This window comes from Daktulosphaira vitifoliae, unplaced genomic scaffold (genome assembly GCF_025091365.1).
Source record: "Daktulosphaira vitifoliae isolate Bord-2020 unplaced genomic scaffold, ASM2509136v1 Scaffold_3, whole genome shotgun sequence".
In the NCBI taxonomy this organism is placed as follows: Eukaryota; Metazoa; Arthropoda; class Insecta; order Hemiptera; family Phylloxeridae; genus Daktulosphaira; species Daktulosphaira vitifoliae.
The window spans coordinates 6,562,244-6,588,104 of record NW_026099574.1 but is presented as its reverse complement, the minus strand read 5'-3'; the positions used below and the strand labels follow the sequence as shown (position 1 = coordinate 6,588,104).

The window sequence follows — 25,861 nt, the reverse complement described above, 5'->3', positions numbered from 1 at the left end:
TAAATTTATATAAGTATATATATCGTAAATGGTACAAAGTCAGCCTTACAAGAACTTATTAAATGAAACTTTTCAATTATATTAGACTAAGAGCGAGGTTTTTGATAATCTATGCGATAAAATACTTATTGACCGTAATTCAATGATGAATAATTTACTATCATTTTCTGTAAGAAATAGTTCTATGTTAAATATATAAGAACGAATATATACTAGAATGTGATATTTTAAACTATACTATAGACGGCGTTGAACGTAGGCAATTTAGCTACTTTGATGTGTACAAAGTAATTCTTTTAAAATTCTCTTAAAATAATAATTATGTTAAAAAAATTGTTTTTTATTTTTTATATTTTCTATTTTCATTATGTCTCGATTTATTAATTATTAATTATTAAGTATTTTTTTAATTGTTTCCTTATTAAGGTATAAAGGCGTTCACTTAATTTTTTTAATGGCAATATACATATTCAACTTATAAAGAAACAAACATATAAATCAAAAATTATTTAATTAAGAAGAAGTCGATAACAATTTTTGAAGCATTATTTTAGAAGTTATAATTATCTTAAAATATAGAATGAAGGTAAGGTGTTAATATTAAAAAAAAATAACTTTCTTACAAGTTTTTATAAGGAATGAATTAAAAAATACTTAATAATTAATAAATCAAAAAATATATAAATTTTAAAATTACAAAAAAAAAAAAGTTAAATGATAAAACTTGTTTTATCGTTTCAAACAAAATAATTAAAAAACGATATCGAAATATAATTTGTTGATGTACTTTTTTAATATAAAGTTTTGGTATTGATTCATTGGAATGACCAAAATTCAAATTAACACTCTATTGATGAATATCAACGGAGTACCTCTGTAATTTCAAGTAAAATATAATAAGAATGGACTATTATTGTTAATGCACTCTATTTTTGTTCAGTGACAACAACGAAATTATCTGACTTGATATAATTCGTTAAGTTCATCACATGTAAATTATGTACAGGATGATTTATTATCATGAACTGTTTAATTAATCAAAAATATAATAATATTTTATTATTTTACAATTTTTTATTTCATATCATTAAGGTACATGTTTTCCTGAACTTATCATCTATAAAGTATTTTTATGTTAATTCTTTATTCCTTAAAGAGTGTCAACTTTACTTTTTTAAATGGTAATATACACAATTAACTAGATTATTTAATAGATAATGATCTAGTGAAAAAAATGTCTGGTTGATAACAATTTCTGAATCAATATTTCGGAAGCTTTTGACATTTTTAAATTAATTATACAATTTCTTAACTAGTATTAATAAAGAAATTTATCATTATATTGTTCTCACTACTAGAAAAAAACATCATGGGCGCAATATGAGATTTTTAGAGGGGTCCTAGCTTCCCTAATCCTGCCACAGTCTCCCCAAAAATTACATTTAAATTTATATAAATATATTTTTAAGAATAAGAGAGATTTTTTTAAAATTTTAAAAGTTTTTTGTTTCATTAATATTTAAATTTTAGTATGACCCCTATAAAATATTATTTTATTATTATTATCATTTATTTTCAAATTTTTATTTTTTTCTAGTATCATAACTATTATAACATATTATAATTTTAAGTTAAAAAATGGTTAAAAAGTATAATTCATTTTCATAATCTAGATGAAAATCATCAACTATATCAACAAATTTTAATTTTATTTAAAATTTAAAATAAAACACAATTTCAAAATAATTAAACTTTCAATGAATATATGTGATTAATTTTTTTTATCAGTTTAAAGCGTTTTAGTTGCTTGTAAGTTTTTAAGTTATGTTATGATATAGTAATTTGAAAAATAGACTAATGAATTATTTTTATAACAATGATACATACGATAAAAAATGAGGAAATGATTAGCTAAAATAGCTTTCTAACGTCGTCGTCGAAAGTTGTTTCTGTGTTTAATAATATACAATGAATTATTATGAAATTTGTAATTAGTAGAACTATATGTGTGTTAAACCACACTTGTTACTGTCACATAAATAACATATTATTTATTATAGAAAGTAAAAATGATTTATTATTAAGCATGTGGTGTACACCTGTTTCTTATGACTTCTGAAATTGGTATTTTAATGACAAATTTTCAATAGCTTGGTGTGGTTTTTATTTGTTTAATAAAGTTATTTTACTTAGTTTCAATGAGAAATAAGACGTTTTAGAGTCGAATTATCAAATTCATACCTGTAAAATAAATTTACAATTGATTTGTTTAATGTAAATATTTCATGCTACTATTTTCGGAACTTATATGGCTCTTGGTTATGTGATGTTCAAGATCAACTAAAATTCATTATACCGAAGAAAAGAAGTTTGTACGATGAGAAAGCTATTCAAAAAGTGCGTTTCAATGTCTCTTCCGTCGTTCTACAGTTAGGATAAGACAGACGACACGGAAAGGCTCTTTTGTATGACATTGTGTACAAATATGTGCTCACATATTTTTCTTTTGCCTGTCGTCACCATTTTCTTTCATTGTCGAAAGCTATAATGGTTGGCCCGACAGCGAGTTCTTATTTTTTATGGCACCCGTGGGTTTGAACAGTGGCAAGTGGACCTATTAAGGTATGCCATCACGTGTGTTTATATATATTATACCTGTGTCAACACAAATATAATACTCTTAATCTCATGATCATGGCTGTAATGGCTTCGGAAAAAAAGAACTATACTATTAGAGCCAAAGAACCGAAAAATGGACTTATTCTCCACTTAACTATGTATTTCACTAAATTTGGTCTCATGAAGTACCGTTAAAAAATAGGGAGACAAATTGATATCTTTCATATAAAGCTAAATATTTTACTATTATTACATTTTAGATTATAATTTTTCGGTTATTATTTATTGTTTATGTACAATATTGGCGTATCACAAGTGCTAAAACTTTGCTATACTTAAAACAGGAATTTAATATACCTGTGCAATCAAACGTTTTTTTTTATAATTTTTCGCTATAATATTTTAAATAATAACTTATTGAGTTATAGAGTTATAGACCTCCTTTGTCATCTTGTGTAACCTTGATGAATTAATTAATCAACACATAAGCTCAATTCTAGAAAATTAGATAAGTTTGGAGTATAATAATTATTTGATATCAACAAAACATGAGATTTTCAACGTTCACGAGAAGTATAATAAATGATAATAACTCAATTTCTCTTTTATTGCTTTGTACTTGTATGGTTCTTGGTAATGTGATGATTAAGATCAGCTAAAATTCATTTTACCGAGAAAAAGAAGTTTAATTAGTTTCATTTCAACTTTTTGTTTTATATGTTTGAGAGAAATTTTTGATTAAATTAGTAGTTATTTTTATACTTACGCAAATAAATATAAATTAAAAAATACTTCATTAGAGCTATTAGTTCAGTAAAGGTAAATATATTAATGGAAAATGTTATTTTTTTAGTACGAGTACTTTAATTAACATGTTTTATATTAAAATAAATGCTATTCTTCCTATATAACTGTAATTAATTTATTATTTCAACAAATTAATAACTATTTATGTGTACCAGGGGTACCTGTAATCCTGGTGTAATATAAATGTAATGTATACATTTTACAGTTTTTTTCATCTAGATTTTATTCATCATATAGATTTTACAGTATTATTACTTAAAATGAAAGAAAAATTCAAAAATATAATTTATGGTTGATTAACCATGATTTTCACATCCGAATTGAAGTATTTTTTGAAAAAATGAAGCCAAACAATGATAAAATATATGCTGTGTAGGTAGATACATTGAATGCGTAGAAGGCAACACGATAAGGTGGATTGTGAATTGCGTTAATCAATTGTTAACGTGAATATGTTATACTTGAGAAATTTATTTAAAACGATAAAAAAAATGGATTATAATTCTGAAAATATGAGATTTTGAATGAGTCAAATAACAATTTTTACATTTTTGTTTCTAAAAAGAAATGTGTGATTTTGTTTATTATTTCCATTTCTATTTAATTAATAACAATCACTAACAACACAGAGTAACTTTTTCGAAAATTTTCTTATTATATAATTTATTTTCAGACAATCTACAATTTACAAGACATTTTTTTTAATTTTAGCTGTACTTTAAATAATTTAGCAAAAACGTCCTAAGGAATTAAATATTTAGTTTTAGAATATGAATGGATAAAGTCAATGCTTTGTTAAATTATTAAGTACTCTTAAAATATGTAAAAAGATAGAAAATTAATCGATAAATACTTTATATATAATTGATGAGTTTATGATTATCTAAATAATTCAATAATATTTTTCATCTTCTTTTTCCTCGCCTTAATCACAACTACTTGGGGTCGGTCACCCTTATCCTAAACTTCCACTTGACACGATCTCCCATATCATCTATGCTCACATCAGCTGTCCTCACATCGCATTCAATAGTATCCCTTCATCTCTTTTTTGGTTTTCCTCTACCTCTTCTTCCTTCAACATTCGTTTCTATAACTGTTCTTACAGCTTCCAATTCTTTTCTCCTCAAAATTAAATATATATTTTTACCAAATGTAATTGCAATAAAAATCTGTATTTATCTAATTATTTTTAAATAAATGAAGGGTGCAGTTGAAAAATTGTAATTATCCATTTATTATTATATTATATTATCAATTAAATAAATTATAATTTACAGGGTTATAATTATAATTTATCATAATCGACTTAATTACTTATAGAAAAAATATAATTTTAACATTTTTTTTTGTTATATTTAGTTACATATTATTTTTAAATTATTAACTATGTAATACTTTTTAAGTTAATCCCTTATGCCTTTTAAGGGTATTAACTTTGCTTTTTTAAACGGGAATACATATTTTGAATTTAATAAGATGTTTTTTATTTAACAGTAAATAGCATTTGATTTTTTAATACACGAATAAGATTTTATTAAAAATCCTAATACAATCTACTATTAAATTAAAAACTCTAACATTTTATTAAATTAAAAATATGTGTTCCCGTCTGAAAAAATAAAGTTGATACTCTTACAGGGTATAAGAGATAAACTTAAAAAGTATTACATAGTTAATAATTTAAGAATAATGTGTAACGAAAGATAACAAAAAAAAAAAATGTTTAAATTATATTTATTCTGTAATTAATTGAGTGGGATACGATAAAAAAATCAGTCTGTATCTATAATATATTAAATCTAATTTTTAAATAAAGAGCAAAAATAAAGTTATAAATTCCATTCGATTTAATAATGAATTAAAAAATAGACACATAAAATTAAAAAAATTATAAGATTTTTATCGAAAGGATTTCATCACTTAATACTTCTGTTAATGATAATCGATATAAACCATAAAATTAAAATCGAAACAATTGGAATTCTATCAATCTTTACCTGTGCCCTTTAATTGTTAAAGAAATTGAGTTTTAAAAATATTAATATATTATTTTTCACGAATATTAATTTTTTAAATATAAACAAATGGAAAATATATTATTATAGGTAAATGTATTATATACCATAACTACAATAATTTCTAGCACACGCAGTCGATTGAATAGATTATCAGGTTCTAATTACGCTGATTACACTTCTATTCTAATGTATTTGCATATTTTCTTTTTTGCTTCAATAATTGTTTTGTTGAATCAAGTCGCCTAATTAATTTAGCTGCATAGTGTTAATAAAATTTAATTTGCAAAATGTATACCTTTTAAAGTGAAAATGTATAGCTTACAGTTTATTTTATTAATATTAAAATAAATAAACAAAAAATTGATGTATAGTGGTGTAAACTGTACTACTGTGTCTAATAATTGTGATTTGATTTGATGAAAAGTGTTTTTTTTTTATGTTGACAGCTTAATTAATAATTAATAATATTTGACTCATTAATGGTTCATTTTAACTATTTTTACTTTGTTATACTCAGGTACAATGATTTAAATTCATCTGAAGGATATCATTTGTAGAATACTACCTTGGTTTATGTAACAAAATCCTGAGTTTATATTTCAGAACAAAAAATATCGTATTTCTTTTGTTTAGGAGATACGGATGAAGGATGTAGTTTAGGTAATAATTTAAAGTAATTCCATGTTAGTAAGAAAAAAAATTGTTTATTTTTGTATGTCAATATTTATTAGTAGGAAATTCATTAATAATAAAGCAATTTAATAACAGTTAACACATCATACACATATAAAACAAGTATTTACAAAATAATATTATTAGTAAAAAAATTGATTACAACTTTTTAATTTTAAGCTATGGTTAATTTAGAAATATAGGTTTCTGACATGTTTTTCTTTAAAATCTGTTTAATATTTTATTACTTAATATAATTTTGTCATTCATCAAATATGTAATTTTTTTACTCTATTCATATTATTTTAATTTTATATTTCAAAAATTTGTATATTATCGCACAAACTTATGTGATTATTAGATATCGCGTTGTGGCAGCCTACTTAGCCCAGTTAGAAACGCAATGTGCCTATAAACGAATTCGAACTGGAGTTCGATTCCGTTGCGCTGAACTACGTAGGTTTCCCGTGCTCTCTAATACAAGAATATTTTTTAGAGAGAACGTTAATTATAAATAAAATAATGACATTAATACTTGATTATAGTATTAGGTAATAATAATTTATTTATAATAATAATAATTTATTACAATAACGAGATTTGTTTACAACATTATAAATATATTGTTTACAGATTATAAGATGAAAAAAAAATTTAGTTTGGGAATGATAAATTTTGATGGTAAAAAATTAATTAAACCATATGATTAATATATAGTTTTTATGAATAAATACAGGAAAAATATAAAAAATAATTAAATTTTGATAGTCTTATAGAAATATTAAAAAACATCTGAAATATGTAATTATTTTTTTAAAAAAAAAAGAATAAATAATACAAATTTTACTTTTTAATTGTACTTTTCATAACATTTATTAATAATGACTTGGAAAAAATAAACACGCGTGTTTTTTTTGCGTTTAGGTATTCATTGAAATGCAAATAACGTAAAAAGTAATTAATAAAAACAGGTTAAAATATAAGATTAAAGGTCTCCTTTATATTTTTAAAATTATTTCTTAAAAGTTCTTTTTGTAGACTTTGTTTATAATTTGTATAGTATAATAATATAGTAAACAATATTTTGTTAAAGTAATTTTCATTTAAATTGTTAAAAATAAATGTTTACTATTTCATTAATAGATGGGATGTATTACAAAAATTATGTTATAAATTTTAAATAATTATTTTTTATTCACTTAATATTTTCATTTGAAAGAACATAATAATTTTCTTAACAAATAAAAGTTAAGTTATATACAAACAATTTTCTGTGAAATCCTGTTATATTAAAAATTATATTAATAAATAAAATAAACAATTAAAATTTTTTTAAAAAATTGTTCTATTATTTTATAAAGAAAAATAATTTTCAGCTAGATAATAAATTATACTAAAGTAGTAGATTTATAACAATATTGTAGTTTTTATCGTTCATAAATATATTTTTTTATTATACAAATATACATATTATTTTATATATTCACAATTTTGGTAACATATCTTAAAGCCATAAACTAAAAGTCAACATAAATAGATATTGTTTTAAAAAAATCATTTCAAAGAATAATACTGCAATTTCTCTCAAATAGGTTTTTGTCATCGAAAAACATGAATTCAACCATTGCTGCAATATTAACAAATAACATTTATAAAATTGTGATCTTATTGAATATTTCATTTTCTATTATTTATTCATATATTTTATTCAATAGAATTTAATAAAAAATCGAAGACTACAACCAATGAATAGATAGATTCAACCATTTAAAATATTATTAATGATTAGTTGGAGTATCGTAATATAATAATTCTTGATTCCAATAGTGAATCTATGCAACAAAATTCAAGTAAATCATATTTAAATGTATCCAAGTAGTGCAGAGGCTTAATTTATGTTAATTTATTTTTAATGTTTGATGTTTAATATGAAATTTTAATATTAAGTTCTTAAGATTTAATTAATACATTCAGAAAGGGTAAAATATTTTAATTATACGAATAAAAAAATATTTATTTGTTTACCATATATCAAATTGAAAAGAAATATCTTTATTTTGTTGAATAATTAAGTTTTTGATTTAATTTTTTCAACTCCATAATTATACACAAGTGCATTTTTACTATTTTACAAATATAGTACGAGGGTATAAATGGCTGCATTTACGTAAGGTGTAAAATTAGTGCAAAAAATCATTGCATTAATAACTTTTTCGAATTCACTTGTTTTGAAGTTGACATATGCATAAGTATTAATATTCCTAAATTATACAACAAAACAGAATTTGAAAACGTTTTATAGTGTTATAATTATGACGATTATAAATGTTAAAAAAGATAAAACCAAAATCAAAACTATATCAATAAGTTTAAATAACAACACTAAACAAATAAAAAATAATAATAAATTAAATAACACTGTAGTAACAAAAAAAAAAATCGTTTGAAACGTTAAAAAGCGTTATTAGACGTTTTATAACGTTATCGTTTCTTTTATAAAAAAATATATAAACAGACAATTATACACACAATTATTGCATTATCAAAATCAAATAATGACAAATAAAAAATTCAGTTTATCAAATGCATAATACTGATGTTATTATACTAACATGCATTATTGTTAGCGAGTATCATGAATAGTTGTATGGGAAAAGATAATATGTAAGGAAAGTGCATGATTGAAAAAATTACAATTAACAAAATAGAAGTAAAAGTACACATGTAACGTTCGCAGTCTTTTCTATGAGAAATACAAATATGTAAGAAACGACAAAACGTGTAATTCTGCAGGTTGGCGACCACTTTTATGCCGATAACACACAATCTAAATACCAGCAATTGAATCATGTCAACTAACCATTCCAAATTCAAAAGAAATCACAGGTTAAAAGATAACTTAAATATATATGTACATTAATGTACAGACGATCGTACAGTAAATGATTACCACATGATTTTATTGTGTATTATGGTAATTCTTAAAATTTATGTTATAAAATTGAAAAATTGTACAATCTAAATCAGTTTGAATGCTTATAAAAATGAGGTGCCCCCAAAGATTGATATGAATCCGATTTGATTGACCCCAATCATAAAAAGCTTAAAGTTTTAAATCTCAATAATTTTGGATAACCGTATATTTTATATTGTTTTTTCAACATATTACATTAAATAATTAATTCACAAAAATATCTTAAAAGTAATATTTAAACCAATTTTTATTCTAAACAACTTTTTCATAAATAATTTATTAGTGAAGAAACTGCTAATATAAATTTTTTATTGCTAAACTCATAAAATCAATTCCAGTATTAGTTTTATAGTATGGCAAATAATAAATAATATTTGTATTATCACTAATAATAATTGTTAAACTAATTATCTAAAATAGCATTTTTTTAGGAAACTGGAAACATTCTTTTACTGTAGTCGTTCACTACTTAAAGAAAATATAGGTTTTGACTTCATCGTAGGTATGTTATTTTAATCTTAAAATGCTTTAGTAGTTTATTACTTTCAGTTTTATCATTGACTAAATTTGAACTATTAATAGAACTGTCGATCCTTTAAATTTTTTATTAATACTCCATAATAATGGGTGAATAATGAGAAAATTATTGTCTATATTAAAACGTATGAAAATAGCATTCATTTACAACAAATGAAATCTTCTTCAAAGATTTTTATACTTCAGTAGATTTTTTATCATTCCATAAATATCTACTGGTTTATTGTCATTAGTTTGAATTTTAAAAACAACTATAATTTTTCTTTTAGTGACATGTATCGTGTGAATTAAAAATTGATAATAATACCGTGGTCTCGGACGATAGATACCATAAATGGCTAAACAGGTTTTTAATTGTGATTTCTGGTATATTTTTATCTAATGACTGATGTTTAATAAAGTTAAATATAAAATAAAATCTCGGCATGGTGCCTGGGAGGCGGTGCATAAAACAAAGCGTATACATATAATCGATTAATGAAATTGCAAATATTAACAAATGACATTTCTCCTCTTTGTTAAAAACACAATTGATTTACGAGTAAAAATATTTTTAAACAATATAAAGCTTTTTCCATCTATTTAGAATGATAGACAGCTCCCGAAACTTCAGAGAAAAGTTTGCACGGGGGAACTCCATCCAGAAAAGTGATTGTTAGTTTAATGAGAAAATAGTTATTTGTTAAGTTAATTACATCTACACCTATATAAATTATTATTTTTTTTTTTCAGAGTTATTCATTGTACCTGGCTAGAATTTGTTAGTAGCTATGTTTCTTCAACATTGTTGAAAGCGTATAAGTATTGGTACATCAGGACCAGATTTTGTACACAATCATACTTCAAAAACACTCTTCAAGCCTAATTCGTAAATATGATGTCGACATGGTATGTATAAAATATTATGTTATAAGTAATTTTCTTATAGAATACAAGTACCGATTAATATATCCAAATTTTCTATTATGCACCAATCAATGAGGAAAATTGCATTAGTCTGGCTAACCTCTGTTTTTGTATCAACTGTTGAAACTCCTAATAATATACTCTCACCATTATACGAAGCAATAAAAGGCAGTCTATTAACATTTTTTTGTTTTGTTAATGGTTGTAATGGTTAAAGCGTATGAATCTCACAAAAAAAACAATGGAAACATTAACAGTTACCCAATAATCACTACGAATTTTTTCCACGCGCTATTCGCGGAAACGTATATGTGAGTGTCCAATTGAAAGACTATTAATATCATAATTAATTTTTCAACTTGCTTACTCAATGCTTTTACTGTTAATATTAATGCAGATAATGCATCCTTATTACTTATTTCCCATTTATCAAGAGCAGCTACAAGTTTTTGAGTAATTAAATCACACTTCCTTTAGTTGGTTGATTAATGTACATTTTAGAAGGACCAGGTTTGTTAAAATCATCCTAAACTACGTCAGACTCTTCTGATTTTAATGAGAAAATTTCTACTTGTACAAATAAAATGGATACTTGATTATTAAATTATAATTTTGATATAATATACAACTTGCTTAGTGTCTATAATTCGTCATAACTTCTTATTAATCTTTCTACAGCTCTTTTTTTGAAACTTTCAAATTTAATTCTAATATAATTCCATAGCGTCCTTTTTACTTGAGCTTTCATTAAAACTATCTTCTTCGATGGCATTTAATTATCAGCATCAGATTGAGCACTGTCAAAGAAATCAACTAATTTTAAGCTAAATTCTTCATTTTATATTATTTCAGTTTGCACCTTTTGAAAATTTCTTCATTAATTTTTATATTTTTAAAGTTTTCTTGTGAATTTTTAACAACAAAAATATTTACATTAACGTTTTTTCAAAAATAATAAATTAATGAAAAAATTATTTAGAATAAAATTTATTTTAAATATCATTTTTAACATATTTTACCTTTTGAATATTTTTTGAGTCCGTTATTTAATGCTTTATGCTATCAAAACAATGAAAAATAAACGGTAATACAAATTTATTGATACTTTAAACATTAAGCTTTTTGTGTCACAATTTAATCTTTTCCGATTTACCTGAAACTTTTGTGTACCTCATTTGTAAAAGCCTTAAAATTAGTTTATTATTTCAAATTAGTGTATGATTTTTTAAGTTTAATGTCTATTATCATCTTTATTTATTAAAATAACTCTAATCAAACCTATAAATTATTCCTAAAATAAATACCATAATTATAACTATATTAATGATTAAGTGTAATCATTTTGTTTAAAAATGAATTGGATTTGGACATATCGATATTGAATATTATTATTTATTAAATTATTATTAATTCTGTTTATTATTGTATTGTTTATTTAGTTTTAATAAATATTCAAGTGTACACTATAATAGATGTACATAGTTAAAAATCTTTTCCGAATCTTAATTGAATTTTTATATAATTTTCTAGTAATGAATGTTTTTTTTTATTAATATAATTTTATTTAGTGAGTATTAATTTGCAGTATTAAAAATGTATAAATACGAACAGTATGGCCAAAAGTGTATACAAATTATTTATTATCTACCTGGCGTGTAAAATTTTATGAAGAAGAAAAAAACGAACTTGATACGAAGGCAAAAATAAAAATCTACCTATATCTAAAGAGTTAAGACTTTTGGGTGTTATATCTATTTTATCTATTCGTTTAATATCATTCGCTGTTAATTTATGATTATTATTTTTTTTTAATTTACCATGTCAAAGTTGAATAGATGAAGGTTAATACTGTTGGCGCTGGTGTACTAATGCTATGGCGACCAGTAAAACCGCAGCAAATAGCGTGTGGCAGTGTGGCGGGGAAGCGGAAACTGAAAGCGCTTCGGCTGCGGTTTCTACACAACTGTGAAACCGACTATAGTCCAACTCTCTAACAGCACAATAGTGCATTCTACGGCATTCTAAGTTACACTCTCGAGATTGGTGTAACCGCACAGAGTTGGCCTCGATGTATCTGAAAATAAAAAGTTCATATTAAAAACATGATTCTCGAGAAAAATAATAAAATGCAAAGTAGATCTCTATTATTAAGATAAAATGTTTCACTTTCGAAAAGTTAATATTAGCTTATTACAAATAAATAAAGATTATAAAAACTAAAAGTTCATTTATTTGAATTTGTCTATGCACAATAATAATAGGAGATTAAATTGCAAATTTTTATAATTTCTTTTATACATTGCTTTTGCACAATACAATACATGTAATAACAATATGCCCGGGTGGATAGTATTCAAATAATGTAAAACGAACAAAGGAATCATCTCTCTTCTAAGGATAATAGATAATATGAACTTCGTAAGGGTGCCAAGTATTCCACACACAATTCTGTAGCATATTTTATACATCATATACAGGTGGAGTTTTCTTATTGTTGTTAAAATACAAAGTAAACTGCAAGTAGAAAAGTTTAGGAACTACTTGATAATTTATTTTAATATACTTAAACCTAAGTACCGTCATGTCTAAAAAATACTCTATATTATTGTTATTTTTTTTTTTACAAAGTAAAATTTCGAGCTGAAGATAAAAATTAATAATGACACTTAGAACATTAATAGAAGAAATAATAAACCCTTAAGTGAATTTAAGACATTTTTTATAAATGCTTGTTTATCTCTTAATATAACTACCAAAGAAAAAAATATAGACCAGACTTAAAATTTAATATCAAAAATAAAGACGGGATATTTATAATTTTAATGTTGTTGTGCTAGTCAAATTGCTTATTCGTTCAAATATATTGTAAATTACTCATTTTTGAGTGATAGAAGTAAAAAATAAAAGACACATAGTCGGTTGATATACATTTATTGTATGTAACTGTATGATATAATGTGACTGAAATCTTACAAGACCAAAATAATTAACGTATAAAAGCGATGACTTTGATATAAAACGAACATTTCTTAATAGAAAGTCCGTAAGACATGTTACATTTAGGTTTTAGGATAAATATTATAATTGTCTCGTGTAATTATTATAATATTTGTACCCCTTAAATTATTTAAATTACAGTTAGTAAAAGTCAATTTTCCATGCAACAATGAAAAAAAATTGATATTAATATGTAATATGTAAATATTTTAAAAATAATTATCTTTTATGATTAATGAATATAAGTTAAGTAATTTGACTAACATTAATTAAGAAATATGTATATTAGAATTTATATAGAAACATTTTTGTTTATCAGTTTTCAGCATTCATTATCAATATTATCTTGCTAAATTAGCTAAATGTTTTATTTAAATTATCTTTTTAATAGATGCCATAAGTTTTAATTGTGCATTGGTAGTAATATTACAGCATTCGGTTATGAAAAAAAATTAATAATCATTAATAGGAATCTAATAATGAAACTTACTAAATATAGTATGATGCCCAAAATGAATAATGAATATATCCGTAAAAGTATCTTTAATGGTTTTTCATTCTTATCAATAAAATAATAAATTTGAATACTCGTTAAAAGTTTGGAAGACGTGATTCGGCGAAGTCAATAATGAAGCGCACTTTAAGAGAAATGCTGAGTTTTTTAGCAAAGCAAAACAAAACGTATAAAGTTACAAATGAATAATGAAGTATCTCAAGTTAGTTTCAAGTATAATCTTAAGTTGAAAACTAAATTCATTTCACTATATTATATTAAAATAATAATGGCGCATAAAACTGGAAGTCTTAATAATAATGATTGCAGTATAATTATAGATTTAAGTTAAAAATATAACAATACATGTTAAATACTCCATTCGTATATTGTGCAAATGGAGTATGCAATAATTTAAGTAAAACAAAATTAATGACTGCGAAATGGAGTTGTGTGTATTTAATATCATAGCAATTAAATGCAATATTCATATCATTGAAATATTTTGTGCAATTATGCCAATGAAACAGTAAAAATATTTAATATTAATTTATTTGAGTACCAAACAAAATTATAATTTTTATTCTTTTCATCACTATTTCAATAGTTGAAGAACATTCAAACGGTCAGCACGTTTTGAAGTAAAGTCGAACTAAAGTTAAGATCTCTCTAAACTTTAGATTTTCTTCTTTCGAAACAAGCAGAAGTACGTGTGATAACAAACATTTTCATCAAAGATTATTTATGAGTTATAAATAATTATCCCCTAATAGTTTTTTCGATGAATTATTTAAAAATAAAAGTGTTATTCAATGAATTGTGTAAAAATATCAACAGAAAATTTTTATTTTCTTAGATCAAATCAATTGAAATAATAATCTCGAACAGTTAGCCTAATGTTTTATCAATTTTTGTTTTAATTTAATATTTTATTTAATTGTGTCGTTATCATTCATATAATTTAGGTAACCATGTCAAATAATAATAACATTAAAGAATATGCTTCATAAAATAATTGTTTAAGTACGACTAATATTAGTCGTTACCTGTCAAACTGTATAGAATTATCCAGTTGAAATGTCTCTGCCACTTCATGTAATGATCTTGGCGTGATTTCATGTAGCCCATAATATTGTGTCAAATTGTATTCTACTCTCCAGTCATCCGGACTTCCATTCGTCGACGTTTCTAAGTCGATATAATATTGAGTGTAATCTAAAATCTTTAAATAACAAATTCAGATATCCGTAATTAATATTTTAACTTTAATTAAGTTTTGGATACATGCACTTACATGGCCGGAATTAATATTAAATTTGTAAAGTCTTAGGCCTGGGTTATTCGATATGCCTGGCGATTTGCTAGGTGTTAAAGATGGTGACATCATCATCCACGACACCGGCCTTTCTGTAAATATTTGTATGTTTTTAATTATTATTTAAATTAAAAATACTTTTTCGGGTATACTTTAAAAATAATGAACAGATTAATTTTTACTTGGAAAATATTAAGTATTTTATATAACAGTATTTTGTTTATATAAAACACACACGTGTGTTATTTAAAATTTAATATTATGTTTATTATTTCTTTTATGTACCAAAAACGAATAGTTTTTTTTTATTTTTGCATGTTACAGTATGGAATTCGAGAATTAAACATTTTTTAAATTCTATACCTTAAAACTTCATTGCTTTTGAGAATTTATCATTGACTTATTAAATATTTGAATAATAAACTTTTTAATTGAAATTTTAAGAGGGTTGCCTTTAACATATTTATTTGAAAAACGTTTAATTAACTTTTGACGTTTCTAACTTTCTTATTATCATTGGTACACACAGTAAAATTTTAATTTTAAGTCTTTTTACTAAATATTACTTTCAGCACATTTTCTTTGAAAGATGTAACTTAAAGATAATTGATAATTGAAAATTGCTTTAAAGTAATGATAAATATTGGAATAACTATATAAATATGGTTGTGATAAAATCCATTTTGAGTCAACTAAATAATTGTTTAATAAGCTGTACTAAACATTAATTCAGTTTTTTTCTAATACTTGTACATTAATATCATACAATTTGTTTGTGTATTAAGGTGTTCTAAATACATCAAAATGAGATGTAAATTAACTAAATAACAATGATATTATTGTGAACAAAATTAGCTCAGAGTATGTGTTGATAAGCTATGTGGATATCAAATTTTATGTCAATCGAGAAATTTAATGATTAGATATACAAAGTGTATTTTCTTAAAAGTATTTTGAATAATTAATTTAAGTTGTTGAACAACTTTTTTAATCTCAATGGATTATTATTAAAATTTTATTTTTATAGCGAACTTTTTAAAATGTTCTTTTTAAAGTTATTTAAATTTATTTTGATTTTTTTTACAAACTAAAAGTGATTTTATAAATAGAAAAGTAGTATTTGTAGCATAATTTATCTGATATTAAATTCAAAAAATAAGTTTTTATATTGTTTGAAACATTTAACAGCTAACATCGAAATTATATGACATTTATTTTTTTAAATAATAATTGATATTCATAAGATTTTGAAAAAAATATATATAAAAATTTTAACAATATTTCATAAATAAAGGACTTTTTATTAGTTATTTAACAAATATAATTTTTTAATCTGAATACAAATTAGCAATTTTATGAGTAACTATATAAATAAAATTTCAGTATTCAAATGAACTAGTCACCTCTAGTTAAACTTGTATCTTCTAATCTAACTTCAATAAATTCTTAGAAAATTCTAAGTTAGATTATAAAATAGGTTGTGTTATGTTTAGTTGGATCACAAATTGACAAACTAATAATTATTATCGAAAGCTACTAGATCTGAAACTTTGAGAAAAATAAAATGTTGTCGACAAGGACATATGTAATTTAAACCATATTTTTCACAAAGCCAATATATCTATTGATAAAATTATTTATGACGAAAAATATATAACTTATTTACAAAAATATAATTAATAAGCATAAAACAGTAGTGAATTTTGTCAAGGCGAGTAATAAATTTAAATTTTAGTTAAAATCAAAAAAATTGTATTATTTTGAAAACAAATAAGTAGCTAAATTAACAATTTAATTGATTTGTATAAAATAAAATTTTGCTTAGTTATAATATAAGAGTTTATATTATTTCAGTTTATTATTAAGTAAATATTTATCAACTCTATTTTAAGTAGTTGTATGCGAATTAAAGCTACATAATAAATATATAATATACCATTATACTAAAAAAATTTCTTTTTATAATTTTTATTTTTATGGAGGAATTTTTTTCTTTAGAATTAAACATTTTCTATAATCTAGAATTATTGATTCATATAATTATTCTAAAATATTTTTAAAAATACCATCATTAAGGTTTTTTTATTATTAATCCATTATTAAGAATTAAAAATATTAACTTGAAAAATGCATTATTGGACATTTTTAGGATAATAAATTAGGATTAGTTTAGGAGTAATAAAAAATTTGAATTTCTTTCATTTCGTGTCTACCTATTTTTAAATCATTCAGAAATATTGTATAACTTACTATTGTGATCATATACTATTCGAAAAGTATCCGAGTGAAGGTCACCACAGAACTGACCAACAATAATATTGGCATACCTCCGAATCAATTGTAAGTACTTAGAACTATATTTATCGTGAAATTTGGGAGCTTCATCAGGATCCCTTTCATTGACTCCTGGACATTTATGACTAACTAGATAAACCTATAAAAAGGATGAAATAAGAATTTTATTCAAAGTAATATAAATAAATAATAATAAAAAAGTACTTTAAGTTTTTCAGTAAATCTTAAAAAAATAATAATAATAAGTAAAATTAAAATTGTTCAGTTTTTAAAATACGTGTTTTTAGTTCTGATAAAAAAACTCAATTAATTATATGAGTATTTATAATATATAATAATTTTAGTCTATTATTATCAAATTATATATTTATAAACCTATTGTTTTAAATGAATAATAATAAATTTATAATAATTATTTGCATGATAAAAGATGTCTGCAGTTATCTAATTTATTAAAACTGACATTTTTTATTTATTAAACATTATATTATTTGTATTTACCGTTTCTTTATTTTTAGCGGACTTTAGAAGAATTCTTTCTAACCATGCGAGTTGCTCATTTGGATTAACATCTTCATCATTTTCGTATGAGGTAAATGCATTAGAATTTAGAGCAATTATTCTCAGTTTATTGCTTTTTTGTTCTATTGTGTAGTAACCACCTGAAAATAAACATAATTAAAATTTATAATTCACTTATTCTTAGAATAGTTCATTAATATTATTAATTTTGTTACATAAAACTATAACACTAATATATTGGTGTTTTATCAATGGATTTCAATGAAATGGATAAGTCAAAAAATGTTTTTTTTTAAATTAAAATTGAATTTTATAAGATACATTTTTTTCTTGTTGCAATATTGAATTTCTTAATCCGTGTTATTATAATATAATATAATAGTGTAATTATCATTTATAATTCATATTTCATGAAGTATAGTTTTATAGTTAATTTAAAATAGATATATGTTGTTTATTTGAGTTATCGATTTGTTTAATATTTAGTACAGTAAGTAGCATACAAAGTAAACAAATAAACACTTACTTACACTTTATCATAAAATGTAAGCAAAATGCATTGAACAACTTTTTAGTCTTTGGGATAAGTTATTTTTATGAAAAACTTTTTCGTCGGATAACATAACGAGATTTACTTTAAAATTACGAAGCCAATTTTCTGTAAAATATAATACATTTTTTTATACAATCGCGTTATAATAATTTTAAGATCACTGTACTAACGGTAAAATATAAGGTAAATCGGCAGTGTTTTAGAGGCACAGTTGGTTTAAATATTTTATACGCTTTTGACGGAGAACGCCGTTATTTAATTTTTATAAATTTGTCTGGCTGGAAAAAGAGTAGAATTTTGCGTAAGTGCCACACGTCAGATCCGCTTTAATTGTACGCGTATGACCTGAAGTGAAAACATTTGACTTTTGACATTTTTGAACTAATGGATTCCTTGATCTATTCCAGTTATGTAAACACTTTATCAAAAAATTCCAAGTGACAAATATGAGGATTTTCGATGATGTTTCATAGCTGTAACGTTCACTTGTTTCTCAAAGAGATTACTATATCACAACGATGCTGAAAATAAGTAATTCGTTGACAAAGTTTCTTATATTTCCAATAATGTATACAAGTACTATTTACCGATGGCCGAACGCTCTATTTTCCTTCGGAGAAATATATAAATCACTTTAAAACACCCTTTTCGTCGAACAATGATAAACAGTCAGCATTTTCTCTTTATTTTCACAAACGTAGCGTACATATAATATAAGACACATGTTAACGCGCACACATCAATAACCCTAACACAGGCGTAATTTTCCAACTATTTCCAACAAAAATATTTATTTTGGTAATCGAACATTTCTTATAAAAATAAAAGTTGACCTGTTTGCATATTTTCAATGTCAAATTGCCGTAAAATGAAAAGAAAGCAAAAAAAACCAAGTATTTTAGAAACTTATATAAATCAATCAATAAAAACAAAAATAAAACATCAATTGAAATTATTCATAAGTAAAATTATACACTAGTTTCTGTAATTTTTATTTTCTTCCGATATCAAGTCATATAATGTGATCGAGTTAGTAAAAATCTTTGTAGGAAATCCAAATACTTTGTAGAATTTTTTGTAAAAATATTCAAAACTTTTTTTAAATCATGGAAATTAAGACACATATTTATTTTATTAAAAAATTGGTTAATTTTTTATTAGTTACAATAGAATATTTTGATATAAGGCAAAATCTATGTAACTGGTTTTCACGATAACCAATGCGGCGTTTTAGTTATGCAAAAAAGCAGCATTTGTGAAATTTTTTATTTAACATAACTCAAGTATAATAGTTTTTAATGTCAATTTATAAATAATAATACGATCATTTTCTTATAATGTTAAATTAATTACAACGTATGTTTGATTGGTAACCAATATGTAATGTATATTTTTACTTTAGTGTTTACCTATGTTCAGTTTAATTTAAGAAGAATAATTTACAAACTAAATATTTTATTTAAACCTCCTGGGTAAGTACAGTAATGCTTTGGGTTTGTTGTTACACTTGTGCGTAAAGAACATATGTTTTATGTAAAATATTCTACATAAAACATAATACAAACGAAAAGTAATTTACGAGATATTAGTTCATTCGTGTTTTTTTTTTAAAAGCAATTGTTTTCAAAAAGGTAATACCTAAATAAATAATATACGTTTAGGGTCCATTTTTTAGATCAGCTCAGGAACAACGATTAAAATATAATATTTATATAATTTTAATAATGCATTAAACATGGTTCTCAATGAGTGATCTTAATTGACTCCGGTAATCGACAAATCCATTGACGCATTAATGACGTGCGACTTTCTGTTTGTTAACTTGATTATTTCCATAATGATAGTATACATTTAATAGATGTCGTGATACCGAATGGTCGTAATGTGTTTCTACCAGGTTGTGAAAAATCCATTTTCCGTTTGACGTGCCACTAACGAATAAATAATAATAATCTGACTATTAATAATAAGTACTGCTGTGCTAAAACTGTTAACACCATTACAGGCGTTCGGGAAAAAAAACCTCACTAAAGTGACGTTGTTGATGAGCTTTTAACACGGAAAACAGCTAAAGGTAAGGATATAATTTTCAAACGTACGGCTAGGTACTGGTACGATTATTATATTGGCAAAGTATTTCCAAGTTTAAAAAGGATGTTTAAACTATTTGAAAACAACAAACGCGAAATACCGTATGGTATTCATTGTGAACGAACGCACAGTGGCTATGTTTTAACTTTAGCTGTTAGGGCTATATACAATAATGTAGTAAAGACATTTATAGGTATGTGACTTGATAATTTATAGGTCTGAGATAGATGATGTGATACAGATAACGACCCTCGTAAAATAATATTGTATGCATAATATCATGCAAATACAGCTGTAGTTTCGTGTGTTGTTTCAATTAATCGATTTACTATAACACGATTTACAAATTAAACTTAATGTATAATATCAAAATCATTTTGTTTGGGTATTTCTATACATTTTTATAAATTAAATATTTTACTATTGTCATTTTATTTATTACATTATTTTATTTGATCATTATTTTGTAATATTAACTGTTTATTTTAATTTGTTTGTTTTACTCCCAAAAAAACATACACAATTCTTTTTATATCACCACAAAACTAAATTATGTTTTCATTTCAAAAGAATGTATTTACAATAGACTGCAAGAAATAACACTGTTTATCAATTTTATATCAGTTGACCAAGTAAAAAAATCTTCATCCTCACATATGTATAGAATATATAATATCTTTTCCATATACACTTACATATTATGTAAGTTTTATGATATCTACTTTAAGATTTATATCTACTCTTTAAAATAATCTTATAGCATTCCATTAAAACAGTATTTAACTTATAATTTTCACACCTCCGAAGTAAATTATTTAAGTAATAGATATTTATGAATTTTGTTCATTGCGCATACATAATTCAGTTAGTTTATAAAGTCAGCTATAAATTATTACTAATGTTTAATACTTTAACACTCTATTTCTTGTTATTATTTGCAAAGTAGTCAAGATTATTTTAGGTTAATTTGTATTCATTTCAAACTTTTTAACTGAAATACTTTTTTAGAAGCGATTAAAGGAAAACTTATAAAGAATTTAGTTATTTCAATAAAGAAAATCAACATGGCCGATAAAAAAAAAAGTTAAAATTCTTTGTTGAATTAAGCTAATTTATCTTTAACTTACTTCTGCCTTATAATAAAAATACCAAAAATTTAACTGCAAATCACATGTGTTTAAATTTTGTCTCTGAAATTTTTAACTGATTGATTTATTAATGTATACAAATTAATGTATGAAGAGTGGCTAAAGATCCTATCCAAGTAATATAACCACCAATACCGAATTTTCTTCAAATAAAACAGTACGTTTAAGGTGACATAAATGTTTTATGAAATATGTACCTAATTCTAAAATGACTTATTTTAATATTCTATATTTCTTAAATTAGTTTTTGTATCGGCCAAGTAATGAAATTACGACCATAAAGTATATATATTTTCCGATTACTTTTCCAAACTTTCTCAATTATTTTTTCGTCTTCATTCAGGCTTACATCTCTAATCCTCGTGTAATCTATTTTACGTTTAAAGAAGTCTAAACTTATTTCTGAACTCATAACTTATTACGTACAATGTTTATTTATTTATATATTAATTTATTTTTTTCTTATTATTAAGCATAATTGAATAGTTCATTTTTAAATTTCGCTTGACTGCATAAAATCAATATGATATCATTATTTCGGTTAACAATGCTCAAGTCAGAAAAAACTCAAGTCTTATTACTTCAAAACTTATTTATCGTTCGGTATTTTCGATATGAATTTGTTCTTTTTAATTTTTTTTTTACAAGTTTTATATTTATTTGCCATATGAAATATGAAAGTTGAAGATACAAAATAATTAATTGTTCACCAATCAGGAAAAGTTTTTTTATTCATTCATTTACAGCGTAAAAATCTATAAGTGGTAAACAGCGATACAGATTATAGGCGCATTTTTTTAGATTCATTTTGCTGACTTGGGGATACTTCTAATATCATAAACACACATCTTTTCTCTAATCTTTTAACGCACCATCGCACGTACCATGTTTGAAAAGCACATTTTCAACCCAATTTGGTCAATCTACCTTTTTTGAATGCATATATATGTATACATGTGATACAACACGATCCTAGGTTACATTTATGTGTCTGGTATACCGAGTATTTTTTTTGAGAATGTTTGTATAACATTTTTATGTCATTTTTTTTTCTACTGACGAGACAATATAATATATAGAATGATCCCTTAACTAAGCCTCATGAAGCATCTTTAAATATATTAGAGATAATCAAAATTTAATTTGTTTAACTATAATAGTTCTTTGTTGAGCTTTTTTACAAGGAAAATTCATTTTCTACTACTAACCCTTATACCCTAAACTTGTATGATCTTTTGATGTTCAAATAAGAAAATTAACTTTTTTTATATTATTAGATAAACAGTAGAACCTTGGAAAAATTTAAAACAATGATTTTTTACTTATTGTAGAATATAAAGTTAGAGATCATTTTTAACCAACTGTTTTTAACTTCTTTTTTCTTCTTTATTTTCAAAATAAAATCTGTACAAGTATAAACAGTGTTATTTATTATATATACTACCCCTATATTTTCGTTGAATAGTGTATTTTTCATAAAAATTTATAGAATAAAATTTATTTTGTTTTTAAAGACCATTGTAAATATCAAGTTTATTTTAAGAAAAAATTATCCCTAAAGTTAGATTTTTAGAGTAACTTTAAAAAGTCAAATGGGAACTCTTATTTTTTTAGTAAATAAAATTTTGATTGGTCAATAACTAGTTTCGCATTATAACTTCAAATAACACTCAGATAAGTATTCTTTTACGTTGCGCTTCTCACTCGTCTATGACTAAAAATTAAAATAACTCATAAATTAATAAAACATTGTCGTATTTAGACAATTCTCCATTAATAGTAAAGAAAAATAATATAAAGAGATTCTTGTTTAACTTCCTAAATCTATTCTTGGGAATAATTTTTTCTTACAATAAACTTATTATTTAAAATTAATTATAAAAATACATTAAATTTTAATCTGTACATTTTTATAAAAAATTGAATAGTTGTATACTTTATAAAGTACACTGTCTACAATACGTTATATTTTAGACCTAAAATAAATAATTATTTTTTAAAAAATTTTATCATTAGAGCTAAATATAAAAAAACTTTTTTGGAAGGAAATTGAATAAGATTTAGACAAAATGTTTGAAAATTTGATTTGGTTAGAGTTGTTTTTGATCGGATTTCCTTTTATCAGTTAAACGGATTGCTTGTCAGAAATTATTCATGAGTTTTAGTGTTACAGATTGTTTTTGATTTCTAACATTTAATAAAATAATTGGCTTGGAAATTTCTATAAAAGTCACCTAACTTAATATAAATTTTAATATCAACTTTTTTTAATTTTCTTTTTTCTTAAGTAAACGTGGTATATGAATGTAATAATTGCAATTTGTGTTGGACTCAGTTTTGTATTCTCTAGTGTAATTTGTCTAACGTTATTCTTCTCAGAAGTCAACGTGTAAACACATTACCTCCTACAAAGATGTTGCAAACAGTAAACCCCTCATAAATTTTGTTACGGGCTTACTGTCATGATATCTAGCACGCAGCAGGAAAGGCACCTCTTTAGGCTGCCATTGTATTTTGCTATAGTGATAAATGTGTATGCGTATAGTATAGTTTATTTCCATCATCTGACAATGTATAAGTATACTGTATACTCGCGAATACGCATTCAACATAGTTGTGTCATATTATTATGTACGCGCTTTAGTGTACTGTCGATTCGTTCAGGGAATCATAGATCAAAGTTTATGATTCATTGAACGATTCGAAACTTTCAAAGGGCTCTTGTAAACACCGCAGATTTAGACTCTGATTAATCAAGTTATTTAGTAACGTCATTCTTGGGAATGAAACAGCTTATTAGACTCATATTTGAGGATGTCCCAATGTCGTTAGTGTTAGTGAAATAACAACAATGTAGTTACCATACGTAAAAAATGTACACGTATTTTTTTTGTTGAGCTGTAATGAATTTGCTAAATATCTTGGTAAATTTTAAGTATTCTTAGTCTATAATAATTGAATTCAATAGTTATTCTACTTTAAAGTCGCCTCGTGTAAACTTTATATTAATTTGAAAAAATTTTCAAGAATAATTCAAAAAATATTATTGATATAATGACAAGTTACAAAAGTCTATGATGTTGTTATTTATTTATTCAATTGTATTGTGTATAAAAATAAAAAATAAAAACCCACTACACATTTATATCTTCTAAAAGAATATTTTTTTGTATTAAGTCAAATACGTCTATAGCGGAGCAATATATTATATGTAAGGGGATAAATCGACTTGCGCGTGTCGTTGAAGTTAATCCGTTAAGGAAGATTAAAGGACAGTTCGAAGATAAGTAGTATGTTTTTCACATTTCATATATTTCACCCTATAAATTTTTACCGTCTTAATTTTATCACACAAACATTCGATTAAAACCATGTTTTACTAGAAAGTTTGTACAAATTAGTACAGCTTGCAAATATTCTTATTAAACAAATATATATAATATATATATACAAGGTGGAACAGATCTAACTGAAAACTCATATAACTTATGATCCACAAAACATTTTTATACTTAATATTTTAAATACATTTTTACAATATAAGACTATTTTTTAAATATGTTTTATGTTATTTTTCGCATTTACAAAAAATATATTAAAAATTAATTTTTTTATTAAAATTTTTTTTAAGATTTGAGGATAGCCATTTTATAAATAAGTTTTAAAGAAAAATGTTGATATCAAAAACTCTTATTTTTATTCAGTAGTTACGTTTCTACAAAATTTTTAAGTTTGTTATATTTTCTTTTTTTTACAATTTTCCTATAGTATCAAATATTAGTCCATAATATGTAAATAACGGAAGTAAACATTATCTTTTTACGTTATTTACTGGTAACAGTACGCGATTTCTTTTCCATGGGTTAATAATAACGTTAGAACGCGCTTTTTACAGAAATTATTATCTCTAA

At 23.7% G+C, this 25,861-nt stretch overlaps 1 protein-coding gene across 3 annotated transcripts in view; it reads right to left on the bottom strand.

Moving 5' to 3' along the window:
- Positions 1-7,464: 7,464 nt before the first annotated feature.
- LOC126902970 (acid sphingomyelinase-like phosphodiesterase 3a) overlaps positions 7,465-25,861 on the bottom strand; it is an 87,089-nt gene continuing 68,692 nt past the window's right edge. Inside the window, exons 6-12 of one of the 3 annotated variants that reach the window (XR_007703384.1) lie at positions 18,138-18,298; positions 17,592-17,775; positions 15,321-15,433; positions 15,073-15,248; positions 12,354-12,610; positions 11,556-11,695; positions 9,391-11,333 (exon numbers count right to left, since the gene is read on the bottom strand). Coding sequence is in view for 2 of the 3 variants with exons in the window: in XM_050680800.1 (XP_050536757.1) it covers positions 12,379-12,610; positions 15,073-15,248; positions 15,321-15,433; positions 17,592-17,775; positions 18,138-18,298 (866 nt within the window). In the remaining variant the exon portion in view is untranslated. Of the gene's footprint in view, positions 7,747-9,390; positions 11,334-11,555; positions 11,696-12,353; positions 12,611-15,072; positions 15,249-15,320; positions 15,434-17,591; positions 17,776-18,137; positions 18,299-25,861 lie in introns of those variants that run through there. The other 2 variants (XM_050680800.1, XM_050680799.1) reach the window with 2 other exon arrangements.